Raw genomic sequence first — 17,664 nt, 5'->3', positions numbered from 1 at the left:
AGGTTTGTATGCATCCTGCTAACACCTGGCTTAAACAGTCCAGTCTTTCATTTTCCTTCTGGGAAAGGAATACTGTTCAAGACAATGCTACATCAAGTAACTCACACTTTAAAATTCTCAAAGGGAGGTTGAGGGGAAGGAAATACGTTTATTTTCATTTTAAAAGTTTCATTCGTAAGGTTTTATATAGCCAACATCCATTAGCAAGTAAACCAACTTTTTAATGTACTACTAACCCATCTGCTACCTTTGCTAGCTAGTCCTTTTTCCCAATTAGGAGCCATTTAATTGTTTCCAATAATCCCTATAAAGAAACTAGGAAATTTAAAGCCAAGCAAGTAGTCTCTGAATATACTGTCAGAAAACCTACATGCCACAGGCTTTTCACAGCAGTCACTTCTAGATGGCAATTCCGACACAAAATGAAGTGGCTGACCATTTCAGGGGGGAACCTGGCATTAAAAGGAAGGGCATTCTCCCACTATTCTGGTAAGCCCCCTGCTGTCAGTGGTTTCTGTCCTGTCCTGGGGGTCAGCAGTACTCACATTTACTTAGCATTTTCTAAAATTATTAGAAGACTGGTCAATTACCCTATCAATCATAGCTGGGCTTTTATCTAAACTTCCATGATTCCATACACAATTCCCAACATCCCTCCTACCATATTCAAGCTGTGATTTTATAATAAAACAAATAAGATTCAGGAGAGGGGAAATAAAGTTGGTTGACACACACAAAACTGACATATAAAAATTCAATGGTTTTACAACAGAAGCCAAGAGAGTAAAATGTGATGAGGAATAAAAACATTTTATCGGTGTATTCAGAATCACACACAAGTTACCTTTACAGTTCAATTTACTATATAGAAATCATTCAGGTTTTGTATTTTCAGATAAAATCTGAACTGAATTACAAGATTGTGAAGAGAAAAAAAGACTGTTACATTAATTCAGTACCTTTTTAGCATATCAAATTGAAATGCATAGGTCCAAACCTCAGATTTCTGGCAAACAATCTTTAAATACAACAGACATTTCTAAAAGTTACCAAATCATTCATATGTTGACATTTGCAACTCTGAGCCACTTCACATACAATAATTTTCCAACAATACATGGCAAAACTGACATGCCAAATAGATCACAAGGCCATACAGTCAAGCCAAGAACTCCAAGTTGCACCACCTTTAAAAGGTTTGGCATTTATGGGCCACAATGTAGCGCATACCAAGAAGGCAGGTAACAATTCCTCCTCCTCAGTATGGTTAAAAAAAGTTGCATGGGACGTTGGGATTTTGTATCAAACCCCACATTTTACCTTGGATGAGTTGCAGGGCAATTAGATGACAATGGAGTGGGGTCCTAAATTTTTATTTTATTGAGAACCCATGCAATTTAAATGGGCATTAATAAAATCAAAAAATCATTAAGCACCTACTGGTTTTTAAAACATTTATTCACCATTCATGATCAATTTCCTCACACCTTGAAATCAAGGTGTAAAAACCAGCTATGAAGCGCATTCCAAGCTTCCCCTCGGCAGCACAGGCAGAATTCACTGTCCATTGGCACCACCGCGAAGTCCCATTTCCTCTTGGAAGACAGAAACTCCACATGTGAACACAGAGTAAGTGAGGGGAGTTAGTAACCCCTGCCGATGCTATTAGTATTGTGATTGAGATGGAGAAGCACTAATTTTCTAGCAATTGAACAATGCAGATCCTGGCAACAACTGTCAGGCTAGTGATGCTATGCCCTTGCCCCCCCACCACAAAATTTTAGTATGAAAAGAATGAAAAGTTATCACTAAGGCGAACAAATGGGAAAATAACAAGGAACTAAAGGTATAGCTTTAGAAAAAATAAGCTCAAAATCATCACTGCAGTAGAGAAAGTAAAAAAGTACGAAGTGTGCTTACCCACCGCCCCTTACACGTCTGAAATTAAATACTATTCCGTGCAAAAAGAGCATTAAGTCTCTGCATATGGGTGTAGCCCTTCTTTTTAAGTGTTAGTGCTCTGCAGTTTTCTGCAGTGACCACCTTCCACCCTTACTTTACTGAAAGTATTTAATACATTTCCCATTTCAGACAAAAGATTTGGAAATCAAAACTTGACTAAGGTACTTATGCATTCTATCTATACAGAAACACCTATTAGTTATCACAATTGGTTTATGCAGGATTAACATTTTTGGTGTTAATATTGTTAAACATCATGCTTACTGCACATCAATGCTCCATAATGAATCTGAACTTCACAATAATCTACCAAACGTTTTACTTAAATTACTAATTAAATAACTGAAAAGCATACTGAGCCAAACTAAACTTAACTGGGCAAACAAAAACAAAAAATTCCTTCAGAACAGTCCATTTACACACCTATTTCAAAACTACCTTTGCTAAGCTAGCCCCTTTTCCCCAAATTTTTAGCCTGAAAAAACAGTAAAATCTACACACAAAAAAATTATTGCAATCATACAAAGGTTACAGTAGGTCAAACACAACAAACACTACGATGTAATTTTACATTTATTAAACTACAGTCAAAGCACAAATTTACACATTCTAAATACACTAAACGTATCTAATGAAGTCACACTGGTCTTCCACTGACAGGATATATCTGGGTGAAAGACATGAACTTTACAAGACTTTTTAAACACGAATCCTTAGTATAAAAACTGTGTACTTGTATGTAAACGGTTTAATGGGGAACCCAATTCATGGGCTTCCATCTCCACTAAGTCATCCATTTTGTTGCATATTTTATTTTAAATGCTTAGGGGTAGGGCAAAATGGTAAATTTAAATCTGGATACAGTATCTAAATCTCCCATTAGCCCCATGAATTATAATTGAAAGCAGATTTTGTCTGGTCCCAAACAGCTTTCACTAATAGTTTTGTTTTCAAGAGAATTAACAGAATAAGACTGGTTCCATTTCTGCCCACCCCCACCCCACCCCACTGGAATGTTGACCAGACAAGCGCAGCCTGCAACCTCAGATCTAAAGAAGTTGCTAATGCCTGCTTAAGCATCAGTAGAAAAGCTGTCTTCTTGGTTCAACTGAATGCAAGAAGGCACAAAGAAGAAGTTCTTCATCACTGTGTCTGACGTAATTCCAGCATCTTGCATCTCATACCTACCGAGAAAACAGTAGTGTGATTTAGCAAGCACTACCACAACCACGTAACAAATGGACAATGAAATAAAAATAATGTCCAACAACTCTTAGAATGGCATACCTTACTGTTAAGGCCTAAAGACAAAAATCATCAACTTACCAATCACTAAATGACATCATGTAATAAATAGCTGGCCTCTGAAAATCATTAAAAGCAGATGGTTCATGGAAAGAATCTGCTCCCATGTTATCAAAGATAAGCCAATCTCCCACATTCAGCTCAGGAAGAAGACAGCTTTCCACAATCTGATCAAGCTCATCACAGGATGGACCCCAAAGGCTGCTTGTAAACAGAGGCTCATCGTCCTTGTATTTCTGTAGGGTAAGAAAAGGTTTGCACAAACATAATTATTTACTCGAGCATATGCAAAAATTTGTAGATAAAACTTCATTACTTCTGATCCAGTAGATCAAAGAAAGGCCTATAGGGGCAGGGGCATTCTTAAAGCCTCAGTGGTGCCACCAGTTCAAAGAGATTTAGTGGAGAGCACTAACCCATCAAAAATGGTGATCTTTCCCCATCCCCCCAAAATGTGGATGCATATTAAGATAATGGCTCTGTTTATAAAATGTCACTTGCCTTGTGAACCTCTGGAATGGTATTTAAGTCCTCAGACAGTTTACTTGCAAAAGAACCATAAACACCATCATTCATATAATACATAAAGGCTGGTTCATCACTTCCGGTTTTTTCTACTGGGGGGGGGGGGGAGATGAATTTATAGTAAATGTAAATTCATATATTATTTATAGAATTACTTTAGTTTTCAAATGTCTTAACATATTGAACTTGATGAAAAATACTGACATATCTCTTAGTTTGAATTAAGAATTGAGTGCACATTTCAGCAAAGGAAGATAATGACCAATGAGTAGATGAAAATTATCAGTAAATGCAAATTAAAATAATAAACCCCCCTCCCAAAAAACCCAGTGAAGGTATATCAAGACTCAAATATACATTATTAGGTTCACTATATGTAGGCATTATCTTAAAAACAACCAAAAAGCACAGAAACAAACTTCCTTCACTTTGCTTCAGGTTTGCCCTTTGTAGCGAAGTGGATCAGCAATTCTGAAAATCACCATCTATGTGTTCTGGATTTAAACAACTGAAATAGTGAGGATACTACAAACTAGATTTCTTACATTTAGGGAAAAGCGTTACAAATGTGGAAAAAGGTAAAGAGCTAGCTATCTGTATAAACTCATGAATTTAATATAAAAATCAAACCACCTATTACTGAGCCAATTCTGACCCATGATTGGAACTGTGCTCCATAGGGTTTCTCAGTGGCTGGTGTGTTTTTTTTAAAAAGAAAATATATTGCCAGGTCTTCCTTTTTAGGCACTGGAATTAACGTGAGCCTCTAAGCCTCCCATTGATGCAGCAGAGCATGTTAACATAATTTCACCATACTCAGAGACATGAGCCTGGAACATCCTGCTATACCAGTAAGCAGTCCACATCAAATGGACCAAGTTAAAGAAATGAAAGTTTGAAATAACTATACATATACTCGTGTATAAGCTGCGTTTTCAGCACATTTTTAATGGTAAAATTAGGTGCCTCGGCTGATATTCGGGTTGGCTTATACTCGAGTATACACGGGGTAATAAAATAATAGATCATACTCTACATTAAATTAAGGAACTCTGAGTTTAAACTAATATAAACAAAACACAAGAGGAACAGCCCGTTACATGCTTCTGAACACAATGCACTAAGAATGATAAACATCACCTCAGTGGCCTTCTGGCCAAAATAAAATCTAACCCGAAGGAACTAGTAAACAAACCCAAACAGATATTTTACAAAACTTCTATTTTAATCAATTTGCAATCTGAGAAGCTATTTCCAGATTAAAGAACAGTTAAATGTAAATTGTGGGCTATATTGGACCCTGAACAAACTATGAAAAGCTTTAAAAGGATGAAGTTGAGGAAATGGACAATTTTCCAGTAAGCCGTAGTTCAGTAGTGTATCTTTAATAAACATCCGACTTATTTAAGGATAATTATTCTATCATTGTTCTTGGGGAAAGCAACCAAAGGGACCAACCTACTACCTGCTCTCAAATAGCTCAGGAGAGAGAAACTCTTTATCTACATATAGAGACTGACAAAACAAGTGGAGCAAATGGAGAACATTTGGGTAAAGACTGAAAGGACTTTCCTTGTATTCTTGCAAATTTTCAAAGGCAAATACAGATACTGGTCTCTAAGAAACAAACTGTGAAGGGCCCTTTTTGCTTGTTTGACCAAAGATAGATTCAAAGCCAAAATCAGACCAAACGTACTGCCACTGAGCAGTAACGGGACACTGTCAGAAAGGGTAGAACCGCCCCTGTGAGTTTCCAAGACTATCATTCTCTGGGGGAGTAGAAAGCCCTGGTCTTCTCCTGGAGAGAGGCTGGTGGTTTCAAAGTGCGGACCTTGCAGATCACAGCACAACACGCCACCAGTGATCCTCTGAAATGGGTCAGAAGGGTAATAAAATTGAATAGATTTTTCTGCCTGGGAAAAGGGAACAGAGAAATGATAGTAGACCCATGGTTCTTAACAAGGATTAAGAAATCACCTGGGGAAGTTTATTTCTGATAAATTCATCTCCACAGTAATTCGAATTTGCCACTAACCAAAACAAAACTACAGACCTTTGTAACTTACCTCCAGAGGGGAATTTATCGCTTTCAACAGCTTTCTTTGCAATGATATTAACTGCAAGTGTAAATGCAGAAGACACATAGTAGCTTCCAGGCTCTGAGATGATCTTAATCCCAGATCCTTCCGGAAAGTAGACATCCAATAAAGGGCTAATAACATGATTCACCTGCAGATTTACAACCCAGGTTAGGATCAATAGTGAATTAAATAATTCTCAACATGAACACATTGACAGCTAGTATGTTTTCTAGGACTGAGTAGGTTTTATAGAACATGAAAATTTTAGCTATTTAGAAAGTTATCTTTAAGCAATCAAATAGTTTCAAGTTCATCAGGTTACTATAAGCTTCAGAGTGGCATTAATGTTAAAATACATATAAATTTCAAGAGCACATAACCTGGAAATTATTTTTCCTATGTGCAAATAAATGATAGCAACAGAGGCGGCAAATTTTCAGCAAAATAGTACTTCCTAGACATTACAGAATGAAACGGAGACAAAAATAAAAGTTAGGCCTTACGGTCTTGTTATCTTCTTAGCATAAAATGTTAAAGAGCTAATGCAGGCTTTAGCTTGCCTGACATCGCTGCCACTGTGATGAATAACCTAGTCTACACTTCGACCACCCAAGTGGCAGAGATCCATTAGTCTGTCACATCTACTCACCGAACAAAGCTTACCTCTTCCAACTGAAATTCAGTTCCTGTGAAGCCTCCACCAATGTCTAATATGCTCATCTGAAAGCCAAATTCTCCCTAAAGATGAAAAACAAACTTGTAATGTTTTGCCAAATTATGATAGTCCTACGGACATTGGGAACCCCCTTTTTCCTATCCCCTGGGTCTAAACAGGGGTGTCAACTTACTCTAGTCTGTCTTTTAGTGTAAGTTCTTAATTATTACAATACAATATTATGCATCTTTTGCATCGATTTTTATTATAAACATAATTTAGTATTTATTATGCTTCAATCTGTGACCTATAGACATATGCAAATTAACTACTACACTCGCTGTCTCACCTACTTACACTATGTGACAGACATAAAACCAAAGAGCCAACTCGCTGCCATCCAGTCAATGCCGACTCACAGTGACTCAGTAAGGCAGGGTCCGGAGAGTGTAACTGTTTATGGGAGTAGAAAGCTTCAGCTTTCTCCCAACAGAAAGTAAGCTATGTGTCAAAATAGGCAGAAAAATGTGGAAAACATCAAATCTTCATCTTAGTCCCCTGGTTTACCATACTGATTTAAGGACTTACAGCCATGTCAAACACACATCGAGCATCAGATAGGGCATGGACATATACTTGAGATTCTTTGCAAGCACTCGAAACATGAAATCTGGAAGAAACAAGACAGCACATTTAAAGCAAGCCTTTCTTACAGTTATCATCAATTATTGTTCACCATCTGGACAACTTACATATTCACATGATAGAGCACTAGAAGCTCTAGCCTCTTGCCTCTTTTTTAGAAAAGCCAAAAGAAAATGTTTAGGTAAACTATAAAATTCTATGAAATTGAGTCACTACGGTTGAAATAAAAAATTTATCTTATCAAAGAAAGCTTTCAGAATGTAGGTCTTCACACAGCAAGTGACACTAGGTTGTTCTTAGTCCCTCTTCGGGGTTGTTTTGTTTTTTTATAAATCATTTTATTGGGGGCTCTTACAGCTCTTGTAATAATCCATACATCCATTGTATCAATCAGGCACATTTGTACATGTTGCCATCATCACTTTCAAAACATTTTTTCTTTCTACTTGCGCCTTTGGTATCAGCGCTTTTCCCCCTTGCGACTCTCGTGAACCCTTGATAAATTACAAATTACTATTATATTCATATCTTACACTGTCCACTGTCTCCCTTTACCCTTGTTTTTGTGGTTTGTCCATTCAGGGTGGGGGTTATACACCAATCATTGAGATTGGATCCCCCTTTCTCCCTCACCTTTCCCTACCCTCATGGTACTGCTATTCTCATTAAGGGGTTTATCGGTCCTGGATTCCATGTGTGAGAGCTCCTATTTGTACCAGTGAACATAGTCCAGTCTACCCTGATTTGTAACCTAGAACTGGGGTCATAATAGTGGCCTCTAAAGTCAACCAGAGATGTATGTATAAACCATGGATTTGTGGGTGGATTTGGTGCATACACTTAATTCTAGTCCCAATCTAAAAACATTTAGTTCCTATGAGATAGCCCTGCTTGATGACTGGCCTCATTAAAAGACCACTGAAGATATGGATGCTACACCAAAACAGTGTGGAAGAAAACAGATGGTACTCTTTCAAGATCTTTTGCTCTGCACGCCTGTGATTTGGGGACTTGAGCAAGCAAAGATAAAGAATAGCATCTGGGATCTCCAGGGCTTGTTTTTAAACAAGCAACCATAAACATCAAGCGAGGCGACAACTAAGTCCACATGGAAGGAGCACACCAGCCTGTGTGATAAAAGGACGAGTAAGGAAATCCAACGCAGGAGGGAATGGTATCCGAGCGTAAATTGTGAACATCTGATTCGCAAAAGGCACTGGATGACAGCGGGACCCCAAAATCTGCAGGTCCCTACATGGATTACACCTTTGGTGAAACCTCTACCACAGTCAGGGGATGTGAACAGCCTGGCTATGACAGAATAACGTAAAATTGATTATGGTTGACATAATTAAGTTAAAATGTGATACCTAATCATTTGATCTCCCTCCCATTTTGAATCTATCCTGGTTTTTAATACCTCCTGCTGTTTTGTTGTTTCCGGGGTTGTTGTTTGGTCTGTTTCTTTTCCAGTCTGGGCTGAGTGCAGCTATAGAGAGTTAACTTACATTCAGGGCTTACTGGGGGTATGGGTGAGAGGTGGGGAACTGGAGGGAAATGGGGAGCGCATAAATACAAGAGGGGAAATGTTCTTAAATTTTTTGTGGTGATGCTTGCAGATTGTCCACCTCTTGTTGATACCACTGGTCTATATAAGGATAGCATATGCAAACCATGTCAATAAAACCATTTAGAAGTAAATAAAATGCTTTCTCAGACCCCCAATGAACCCAATATATATCTCTTTGGAAACTATCAGTTGTTGACTAGCAATGGATTGTTAACTCAAAAAATATGAAGCTCTCTCATTACTAGTCCTGAGGAGATTTAAATGATTAAATTTCTCTAGGGCTTAGCTCTCTAACGTATGAAACCGAGAGGATAATACAAAGGCTATGGACTTATTGAGAAATATTCTTGGAATGAGAAAGGAAATGATATCTACAACAAACGAGAAGTCAAGTGGCATTTTAGTATTTAAATTCTACCCATTAAAAGGATTTAACTTAAGTTACTCTGCACCAACCTAGAGGAAATAATATTTACTGTTTTGTCTCTTCAAACAGTATGAAAGATTAATAAGCATGCTATATTGTTTTTCTTCAAAGGCCACAGGAGAGCCAATAACCAAAACCTATACATAAACACACATACCCATACAAAAAATGGAAGAGAAACTAAATTTATTAAATTCCATGCAGTTAAAAATTTAAGTCATTCTGAAATTATCTCCACAAAAAAATCAAGTTTAAAATGAATACTCACTTAACCCCAATTATTTGGACATCAAGTTCCTTAGCACATTCCAAGAGATGCCTACAGTTCTTCAATGAAGTGCCAAACTTCATACTACCCTCTTCACCTCCAATACTATCTTCTGTTGCAATATGCAGTAAGACCCTAAGAGAAGGGGAAGATGATTGGGGCAGAGTGGGTTTACATCATCATCAGCACATGTGAAGCCTGAAGACTGCAGAAGGGTGTTTGTTGATTATGTTGCTCCAATCCAGCGACGGATGAATCAAGTGACCCTAATGAAAAACAATCCTGTATAGAGAAAAAACTAGCAATTAGGGCCTACAGCATGACGCTCACAAGAGGTAGGGAATTTGGAGAACGCAGCAAGTTAAGACTGTTGTGGCAGCAAGAGTCGGTTGGGCTCTGCAATGAAGTCCATTAGTCAATAAGTTCACCCAGAAAGACTGATTGAATAGCAACGCCATCACTGTCTTTCAATGAAAATATCAGGGCTTTAAATCTCCCAAATACTTCTAGCTAGCGCTCCAATTTCCACTGAATCTCTTACATCCAGCAGACTTCTAACTAGAAAGGACACGAAACAGAGAAGATTTATGAAAGCCTAACTAGCAGCTGACAACAGATTGTCATCTATTTGCGACGTCCCTCAAAAAGATGACAACCAAGACTAAATGGAAGAGGAGTCTTGTATTCAAAAACCACTGGAAGCTACAAATATACAAATGCTGCCTTTCTTAGAAAGACAGCAAGTCTACCTAAAAGTAGACCTGGTCTATAAAGACCAAACCATTGCATTTACAAACTAACTCATTGTTACCAAATACCTTAAAAAAAAAAAAAAAATCATTTATTGGGGCCCAATTCAATTCATCACAATCCATACATACATCAATTGTGTAAAGCACACTTATACATTTGTTGCCCTCATCATTCTCAAAATTCGCTTTCCTTTTGGGTTCCTGGAATTAGGTCCTCATATACCTTTGAGTTAGCTTTTGACTCCGGGGGCAACCCCACACACGTCACAGGAAATTCCCCCCCAGAGGGTGCTCTAGATGAGATTTCGAAGACCTGGCCTTTCTCCTGTGTAGCCACTGCGTGGGTATAAACCATCAGCCTCCTGGTTAGCAGCTGACAGACCTAACTAACCATTGCCGATACTTTCATAGGGCAGAGCTCAGGAAGATTTTCCTGAAACAAATGTGGTTCCCTACGAGCAAAAACCACTATCGAAGCAAAGGTTTCCCAGACAATCACACTTACCAGGATAAGTTCCTAAAAAACTATTAGCAAAGTCAGTAATGAAATTTTAGCCATACCAGGGTAATATGGTAATGGTATGCATCTTCAGTAAGAAATAATAAAATTATATTGAACTGATAAAATTAAAATGACAAAATTTAATATACTTTCTGTATATTAAAAAAGTCCTCTTAACATGGGTCCATGATTCTACCTCAGTGTTTTGGGTGAGAAGGGGCTCATAAAAGAAACCTTAAAAAGCATTAAGTAAAAAACCCTTTATCTTACTAACTAGATCTAAAATATTGTCACCAAGTATCGGGTGAGAAATAAAGCCAAGGATGAATGAAATCCTCCAGCTAGCCACTAACAGCTGACCCATTTCTAATATGCCAAAGATCTTGAGAACTAGCTTACTCATAGAATTATGGTTGTGGCCCCAATTTGGGATCACAAGAACCAAATTTCTTCCTTTTGAAGTATAAACCTTTCATCTAAAACTATATTTTATCCAAAGTTAAAGACCAACAAAATGCTATAGGAAAATGTATTTTCCATATAGGCATGTATTTAAATATCTGAGATAGTTAGGGTTTATTGTGCCAACCTGGCTGATAAACACATATGGGATTAACTGAAGAGCGGAAAGATAAATGGCTCGGTGAGCCTCGCCTTTCTAGTTTTTGGGTCTCTTGCTCTCTGATGGTCAGACCAGGGTGCAACTGCCTTAGCCAGTTCTCTGATTAAGCTGGCAAGGCCCACTTCCTGCGAGACATCCCTGAGGAGAAGCCACATGGACCTATTCCGATGCAGCCCTGGGTGCTGGAGCAGCCGAGTGGAGACCCCTGCCAGCGCTGAGATGCTTACACACTCACTGATTCAGCTTTCCTCCTGCAGTCAGTGTCATAGTGTGTGTTTTGTGAGATGGAGGACAACTTTGTAGATCGGTGTTGGACATATGGGCTAATAGTGGACTTAAGAGCTTGGACAGCACTGGGTTGGGATGCTTTCTTATTGTACACTTAGCCTTTATATAAAACTCTCTCTTACACAAATGAGTTTCCATGGATTTGTTCCCTAGTTTACCCAGACTAATACACTATCAAAATACCAAAACCAAACTCATTGCCATCGGGTCGGTGGCGATGCATAGCAACCCAATAGATAGGGTGGAACTGTTTCTATGAGTTTCTGAGACTGCAGCTCTTTATGGGAGTAGATGGCCACACCTTTCTCCCTTGGAGCAGCTGGTGGTTTCAAACTGCTGACCTGGTGGTTTGCAGCCCAACATGTAACCACTACACGTCACCAGGGCTCCTTGGCAATAACCTAGGTGGTATGTAATTAGGAAAAGGAAGCTATGCTTTAATCATGAGTACAATACACACCACTCCCCTACCTTCTGTGACCTTTTTCTCCAGGTAAGAGAACCCCACCCCCCTAAGCAGTAAGAGAATATATTCTTGGGAGCTTGTACTTACTTGGCATTTGGATGATTACGTGCAATTTTCTTCAATTCAACATCATTGTCACATGTCATGATATTCACGCCCACTTTTGCTGCATACTTTATCTGAGACACTTGCTTACAGGGACTTATATAAATAATGTTTTCTGGAGATACACCCAATTCTTGCACTAAAGCCATTTCATTCTGTGAAAATAATATTTATAAAAGAATAAGGGAAATTTCCCATTAATTATTCATAAAGTATGGTATTTTATTTTTGTTAAATTACTATTAGTTAATTTCACAGTTCACATTCCTATATTCTTCATACTCTACAGTAAAAACCTTATCGGACATTTTGAAAGGCAATCACCAACAGAGAAATCTCTGCACTTAGAATATTAACTACAACAAAAGAATGTGCTTTAGAGTTAGCCCTAATATGAGAACTAAAGATTTCCAAAGCTCCACCTAATTGGAATTTCCTTTTCATTAATAAATGCACAAGGTTTATAAATTCCCAAGATTAGATTACATATTGAAACAGTTTTTAAAACCATACCAAAAAGTCAAAATGTTCACTCATTTTCCTGCTTCTGTGGAGGGAAGCAGTTTAGTGCAGCAGTTCTCAACCTGTGGGTCGAACGACCCTTTCACAGGGTGGTCACCTAAGACCACCGGAAAACACATATTTCCAATGGTTTTAGGAACTGAGACAGGGCTCCTCTATCGTCTCCGGGCAGTCTGCCCACATGCAAATAGGCTGATCCAGTGAGAAAGAAGCTATCTCAATCTTCATACTAAAGTTGGCTTTTTACGTACACTGTCGCAAAATGTAACAATGTAGTTTACTGTTGTTATATTAAGATTGTTACCCATGCTATACCATACTTCAAGACAAAATTTCATTCATTTGGAATTAGAAACAAATATTTCAAATTATCTGATTACACATTTTTTGTGATTAATCACTATGCTTTAATTATGTTCAATTTGTAACAACGAAAATACATCCTGCATATCATATATTTGCATTATGATTCATAACAGTTGCAAAATTACAGCTATGATGTAGCAATGAAAATAATTTTATGGTTGGGGTCACCACAACACGAGGAACTGCTTTATGAAAGGGTCGTGGCATGAGGAAGGTTGAGAACCACTGGGTCAGCGTCAATAAAAAAGATACTTACTTTACTAGAGCAAGCAAATCCAGTTCCAAGGGCTGCCAGGATCTCCAGCACAGCTGCAGTGGAGTTGCACTTCACCGTGTAGAATGGCTTTATCTGAGCCACCGCATTCTGCCACTGACTGTGCTTCTTCACAATCTTTCCAAGATCTCCCACGAAGAAGGCATTTTTTCCTGTCTATATGGTCACAAAGAGAGAGATACAGGATCAAAGAGCCACTGAAAATTAGATTAGTCCATAACTAAAAAGAGGCACCCTCCACACATGAGCCACATGAACATGTAGACATGCGACTAAACTAGAGCTTACCGGAAGAACTAAGCTAGATCTGAAATCCCACACATGCCTGTCTTTCCTTTTTATATTTGACTTTTTCTGACTCTTAAAATACTTTCTCCTTAAAGAAAAATCAATTACTAAGACTTTTTGAATTTTGTGGTGCTGGAGAATATTGCAAGTACCATCAGATGCTAAAAGAACAACCCTTCTTTCAAGTAACACACAAGAATGCTCCTTAGAGGCAAGAATGGAAGTTCATTTTACATACTTTGGACATGCTATCAGGAGAGACCAGACCCTGGAGAAGGACAACATACGTGGTAAAGTGGAAGGTCCTCAAAGAGATGGACTGACAGTGGCTGCATCAGTGGGTTCAGGCCCACTGTGAAGATAGCACAGGGGTATGCAGTGCTTCATTCTGTTGTACATAGGGTCTCTATGGGTCAATCAATTCAATGACAATAATACGACTTATTTCAGGATCAAATCCATCAACTTTACTTTTTGATAATATGGGGAAGAAGAATGTCTATTTCCTTCCATCTTCCTCTTTGCCATTGTTTAAAATAGATACCCATTTTTGGCAGTTCAGGACAAAGCCTCAGAAAGACAATGATGCACACTAAACAAATCAAGCTACAGCTCTCCATTATGCATTGCAACAAAAGATGAGAAGTAACTTCACTAGGAATTCACATGTAAGGAGACAAAGTCAGTAACCTGTGTGCAGAGAAGGCAGAGTAAAATAAACACAGTGTGAACCATGTGTTAAGATCCATCTGAATAAGAACAGAGATGTTCACTCAAAGGAAAAGAAATGGACTTTTAATAAAGCTTTAGAGAGGTGTGTGATTTAAAATTTGTGGCTTTTTTAGGATCAGAAAAATAGCTTTGTTGGCCAGGGAATTCTTACTCAATTTTAAATGGCACAGCATAATCTTATTCAGCAAGCAGGACACACTCAGATATTCTTTGAAAAGCAAGAGAGGATATGAAAATGATATTTTGTGGGAACAAAAGTGTAGGAGAGACAGGACTGGAAAGTAGGAGTCCTGTTAGAAGCTAACAAAGCACTCAAGATTCAGCAAGGATAAAGGTAGCAACTTACCAGGGTATGTTCATTAACATAGTTATCAATAACATCTCCAAGGTTTGTTCCTTCATCCAACAGGCCAACGGAGTAGTTTGCATCGTCGATAAATCCTTTCATCTCAGCCGTATTCCACAAAGCCGAAAGTCATAAACCAAGAAAAACAAGAGACGGGCCACCAAGCCTTATGTCTGGGTCCTTAGAATATGCAACAAACTGTCAAAAGAGAAGTTTCAGCAAAGTATGTATTACTTCAATAGTTACCATTAACCACTGAGTCGGCCATGAAAGTGTGCTGGGTGCCTAACAGACATCTCTGCAGGCTTTAATGGTGATAAGCATTCTTTTTAATGCCCACTTAAAAGTGACTAAAAATGCATGTTTGATACATTTAAAATACTATGTTGTTGTTTTTGAGAATGTAATCACACGGTTTATAGTTGCAGATAGCCTGTACCATTCACATTTTGTTTTGTGCTTGTTTCCTAGTAGTGTCAAGATAGTGAAATTAGCTGTTGCCAAGAAACAAAACTATTGATCTGAACTTCAATATACCAGCCCCACCACATACTGCAAGAAATAGCAGAAAATTAATTCAAAAATAACATGATTTTGTTTTGTTTCCAACAAAAAGTAAAAACTCACCAATATAAATGATGGTGCAATGGTATGTGGGTGGGGTGGAGGAGAGCTTTGATAAAGACTACATAGGTCTACACAAAGTAGAACTAGCTGCATGGAGTTGGTAGTACAGATTCTTTTATGAAGTGACTGGATTTAGTGAACCAGACCTGGTTCTAGGTATGCCGTGTAATACCTGCGTATTCCAAGTCCATTTCTCTAAGCTTCATTTTTCTCAAGCTGTGTAAAGCTGAAGTTCCCAAAAGTATTTGGTCTACTATCCCTTTTCAGAAAAAATACTCCAAAACCCCTAGCAGTTAAAAACATTTGCCCTATAGTCAGTGCGGGCACCTGCTTTTACAGGCCCCTTCAGGTACATAACAAAAAACCTATATACATGTATAGCACACATAAGTAAAAACAGCCAGCATATATATTATCAGCTAGCTCAGAACAATTCAAATGTCATTTGGTAGAAACAAAAAAAAAAAAATCATTATAATTGGAACTAGGTGTAAATTAGGTTCCTGTATATATTTATATTTTGAATCTATAACTAAAAAGTAATTTTTTAAAAGCATCAGGTTAGTTCCAATCCATCTTCTCAATAGAGTAGCTTCCCCCTGCAGATCATGCACCCTCCACTTCATATCATAATGACACAGAGAAAAAGGAGTTGGTTCAGTTTTTGGTTACTTTAGACATTGATTTTTAAAAACCATCTATTTAAAGCATATTTAAACAACTTATTAGTATACTTAACTGACAACTCATGTTTAAACCATCACAATATGAAATGTTTAAGATTCCTGGCTTATACTGTTTGAATGTCCTCTAAAACGAAGCAACTACGGCATTTCTTCCCTGATGCCGTATCGTTATCTTCCCCACAGATTAGCAGTCACTGCTATCCGGTACCAATCGCTTCTCAAAGTGTCAACTTTGAAAGCACTTCCCTGAGAAGCCAGCTATGTTCAACTCAGTTTTTTTTTTCATGTTATGGTAGAAACTGAGGAGTCAGTTTAGCTGTGTCCATATACAAGTCCTTTACCTTCATACAGGAAAGTCCAATCATAGGTTCAACAGTTTCTACAGGTTGTTATACTTGGACCAATTGAACGATGTGCCCAGAAGCCAACTTAAAAGGGTACACGTTTTGTTTTCAACAATGTAATTACAGTTAAAATACTGATTTTAGGCAAAAGTCACCTGATCATTAGGAGCAATAGGAAAGATCAAGAGACTCATCGAAAAACAAATGCAAAAGGCATGCATGCATTTCTGTTAAATTCAATAACACCCCACTCCACCTACCTCCTTGAGTCCCCTAGGGCCTGGAAGGGTGGGAGGTTTGACTAGGGGACAGTATCTCTTCCAGGGGGAATCCTCAGACCAGAGGACTCACCCCCCATGCTCCCAGGGGAGGGGAAACCTTTTTCATTCAACATAGTAGGGGGCAAACTTTGGGAGACCCTCTCCTCTGCTAAGGAGCAGCCCCAAGAGAGGACCAGAGGGGTACGGTGTTATCTGTAGAATGCCTGCATTCCTCAAGAGTTTTTTCCATAATACTATAGCCATAAGCAAAGAGATTTCCCAGTTACTTTCAAAAAATATCTGATAGGTCTAACTTTCACTGCCTGCTAAAGTAGCTCTAATCTAATAGTCAATATTTTCCATCTCTTAAAACCACAATCCTTTTACTACAGGTGAAAAGAAAGCATCATAAAGCGTGGTCACATAGCAAATAAATGGCCTGAAATTAGTCTATTGCTAGAGATGCTGGGCCAAGTGTTTACTTGAAGCAAAATGATAAGTCTGACTCCCAATATCCTAGGCCTAAAAAACCTAGGTTTGGGGTTTTTTTTTTAAAGAGAAACAAGCACAAGTTCCTCAATCTCTGTAACAAAACTTTATCACATCCTCTTACCAAATTATCTCTAAGATATGTAAATTACCGTAGATGCTGGTAACTCTCCTGGGTTTATTCATGTGTGGTCTGGAAAGACTTATTCATAAGCCTCTCTACCTTTCTTTCCAAGACTCTAAACTTCATGCTTTTATACTTAACCTTCCTTGCTACTCCCTTTTTTGATTTAGCCAAATTCTGATATTTAAATGTCAAATTGGAAGTTTTATTTTTACATTAACTTTATGGAACGGTTACATGCAATAAATATGATGCATGAAAGCACACACCAGTGCCATCTACCATAATCACACCAGTTAACTCACCCCAGCTGCTGCCCAGTCCACTGTGACTCCTGCCCCACACGGGTCAAGAGTAAAACCACACTCCACTGGGTTGCTAATAGCTGATTTGTCTGAGCTAGGTTAGCCAGCCCTTTCTTCTAGGCTCCTTT

The 17,664-nt window shown here is 38.3% G+C and overlaps 1 protein-coding gene across 3 annotated transcripts in view; it reads right to left on the bottom strand.

Moving 5' to 3' along the window:
• Positions 1 to 740: 740 nt before the first annotated feature.
• The window catches only part of AZIN1 (antizyme inhibitor 1), a 33,490-nt gene continuing 16,566 nt past the window's right edge, over positions 741 to 17,664 (bottom strand). For 2 of the 3 annotated variants that reach the window (NM_001291554.1, NM_001301751.1), the window contains 10 exons: positions 14,702 to 14,899; positions 13,318 to 13,491; positions 12,156 to 12,328; positions 9,439 to 9,573; positions 7,117 to 7,198; positions 6,537 to 6,611; positions 5,859 to 6,021; positions 3,769 to 3,884; positions 3,289 to 3,503; positions 741 to 3,146 (listed from right to left, as the gene is read on the bottom strand). In NM_001291554.1, coding sequence (NP_001278483.1) covers positions 3,035 to 3,146; positions 3,289 to 3,503; positions 3,769 to 3,884; positions 5,859 to 6,021; positions 6,537 to 6,611; positions 7,117 to 7,198; positions 9,439 to 9,573; positions 12,156 to 12,328; positions 13,318 to 13,491; positions 14,702 to 14,803 — 1,347 coding nt within the window. In that variant the 5' untranslated portion in view covers positions 14,804 to 14,899 and the 3' untranslated portion in view covers positions 741 to 3,034. The remainder of the gene's footprint in view (positions 3,147 to 3,288; positions 3,504 to 3,768; positions 3,885 to 5,858; positions 6,022 to 6,536; positions 6,612 to 7,116; positions 7,199 to 9,438; positions 9,574 to 12,155; positions 12,329 to 13,317; positions 13,492 to 14,701; positions 14,900 to 17,664) is intronic. The other variant, XM_030884545.2, reaches the window with a different exon arrangement.

The sequence above is a fragment of the Echinops telfairi genome, unplaced genomic scaffold (assembly GCF_000313985.2).
Source record: "Echinops telfairi isolate 266 unplaced genomic scaffold, ASM31398v2 ScPeMD7_1;HRSCAF=3_0, whole genome shotgun sequence".
NCBI lineage: Eukaryota > Metazoa > Chordata > Mammalia > Afrosoricida > Tenrecidae > Echinops > Echinops telfairi.
Note: the sequence above shows the minus strand (reverse complement) of the source record. Positions and strands in the feature narration are given on the sequence as shown.